Genomic DNA, 2,263 nt, shown 5'->3' with positions numbered 1-2,263 from the left:
TATATAATATATAATTAGAAAAAGTGAATCTGGTGCCTCACTTCCTGAGTCCAGCGGCGTCATCCTGCTCGGGGATCGGAGGTGTCTGCAGATGCTTATGGATGGTCCTCCAGCGATCATCGAGCTGTTTCTTCAGAGGATCCAGCTCAATCCGGTTCAACTACAGTACACGACACACATAATCATAGTCCTTTTTATACATCAGTACATGATGGAAGTGCAGGGGGCTTGTGAGATTCTATACCGTAACAGAAATGGCAAATTAAATTAAATAAAATTTTTCTTTCTCAAAACATTAAGATTTTTTTTTTCATTGTAACATTAGATTCAGGGAAATTAAGCATATTTCCCTCCAAATTCTCATTACCTGATAAATATTCTCATTAGCATTATGTGAAAAAGTATCATAATACAATACTTAACTCCGAATTACCACAAAATTGTTTTTGAGTTCTTGTATTTATGGGAAGTTTACAACAATTCTATCAGTGAGTAATTTAAAGGTAGGGTAGGCGATTTCTGAGAGGCTAGCAATAGCAAACTAGCTTTGAAAGCATAAGATCCCACCCTCCCTGCAAATCACTCTCCAAAGTCACTAAAACGTTTTGTTTTGTTTTGTTTTTAGTTGAAAACCGTGTAATATAAACGCCCCATTAAAGGTAGGGTAGGCGATTTCAGAGAGGCTAACAATAACAAACTAGCTTTGAAAGCGTAAGATCCCACACTCGCTGCAAATCACTCTCCAAAGCCACGCCTCCTCCAAAACACATGAACGCGCACAGACAGAGCAGAGGCTAATCATGGCGTTGATGGAGGGTTGAATGCCTCATGTCTGCGAGAACAGGGTGTGCGGAGGTATGCAAATACATCCTCAGACTAGGGATATGATTGGATGAAACATTTTATGGTCCAACGCCTTCCACAGACGATATAAATACATTTAGAAAACTTAACTTAGTGATTGCTATCGGGATGTGACTTTCAACCAGCATAACAAAAATTATTTTGAACCAAATCACCTACCCTGCCTTTAAGTCATATGTGACCCTGGACCACAAAACCAGTCATAAGGGTCAATTTTTCAAAATTGAGATTTATACATCATCTGAAAGCTGAACAAATAAGCTTTCCATTGATTTATGGTTTGTTAGGATACGACAATATCTGGCCGAGATACAACTATTTGAAAATCTGGAATCTGAGGGTGCAAAAAAATCTAAATATTGAGAAAATCATCTTTAAAGTTGTCCAAATGAAGTTCTTAGCAATGCATATTACTAATCAAAAATTAAGTTTTGATATATTTACAGTAGGACATTTACAAAATATCTTCATGGAACATGATCTTTACTTAATATCCTAATGATTTTTGGCATAAAAGAAAAATCGATCATTTTGACCCATACAATGTATTGTTGGCTATTGCTACAAATATACCCCAGCGACTTAAGACTGCTTTTGTGCTGCAGCGTCACATATGGGTTCATAAAGGTGGGAAAGTATGTTTACACCATGGAGATGTTAAATGAGCTTAAAGAAGAACTGCTTCTGTCCATCCGTCTCTTACCTTGCAGTCCATCTCAGAGGAGATCTTCTCGATGACCTTGTTCCAGTCCTGCTCCTGACCGCCGATCTTACTCAGCAGATCCTGTAACACGTTATTGAGCTGATCTGTCATGCTGTCGAACTGCATGCGGCTCACCTTGCTCTCCAGAGCCCGTTTGTCAGCTTTCTTAGGAGCAAACAGATGACATCCACTGACTGAGAGTGACTGCTATGGTCCGACGGGGCCCACAAAGAGTTCATGAACTTAAATTGTTTATGAACTGTATAAAGAAACAACTCACGATTTCAATCTCCATTTCCACCACTTCCTTGTCAGCTTTCTTTTCATCCAGTTCCTCCACAATTTTGAACAGACGCTGGAAAAAACACAACTTAAGTTACAGGATGTAAATTGTGTCTTATTTTGCATATAAATTGCCAAAGATTTTGAGTTGAGTTAAGGCTATTTCTCGATCAATCAACACATGTCAGTATTGATAAGCTGTGATCCTCTCACTCACTCCATGAGGCTGTCGGTTTACTCACATCGATGTGTGTCTGTTTCTTGCCGTGTTCCTCTGTCAGGTGGTTGGATGTTCTGTGGAGCTTCTCACACTTGGACTGCAGCTGCAGTATGGCTGCCTCTACTTCACTCACCAGATCAGTGTTCTGCAGCAAAACAACATCACACACACACACACACACACACACACACTCA

The 2,263-nt window shown here is 39.5% G+C and overlaps 1 protein-coding gene across 1 annotated transcript in view; it reads right to left on the bottom strand.

Moving 5' to 3' along the window:
* LOC107654571 (uncharacterized protein C16orf96-like) overlaps window positions 1–2,263 on the bottom strand; it is a 26,998-nt gene that overhangs the window by 15,603 nt on the left and 9,132 nt on the right. The window contains exons 6-9 of the mRNA XM_016441705.1: window positions 2,092–2,214; window positions 1,848–1,922; window positions 1,568–1,732; window positions 42–160 (exon numbers count right to left, since the gene is read on the bottom strand). Of these exons, the coding sequence (XP_016297191.1) occupies window positions 42–160; window positions 1,568–1,732; window positions 1,848–1,922; window positions 2,092–2,214 (482 nt within the window). The remainder of the gene's footprint in view (window positions 1–41; window positions 161–1,567; window positions 1,733–1,847; window positions 1,923–2,091; window positions 2,215–2,263) is intronic.

The sequence above is a fragment of the Sinocyclocheilus anshuiensis genome, unplaced genomic scaffold, assembly GCF_001515605.1.
Source record: "Sinocyclocheilus anshuiensis isolate Anshui unplaced genomic scaffold, SAMN03320099.WGS_v1.1 scaffold787, whole genome shotgun sequence".
Lineage (NCBI taxonomy): Eukaryota > Metazoa > Chordata > Actinopteri > Cypriniformes > Cyprinidae > Sinocyclocheilus > Sinocyclocheilus anshuiensis.
Note: the sequence above shows the minus strand (reverse complement) of the source record. Positions and strands in the feature narration are given on the sequence as shown.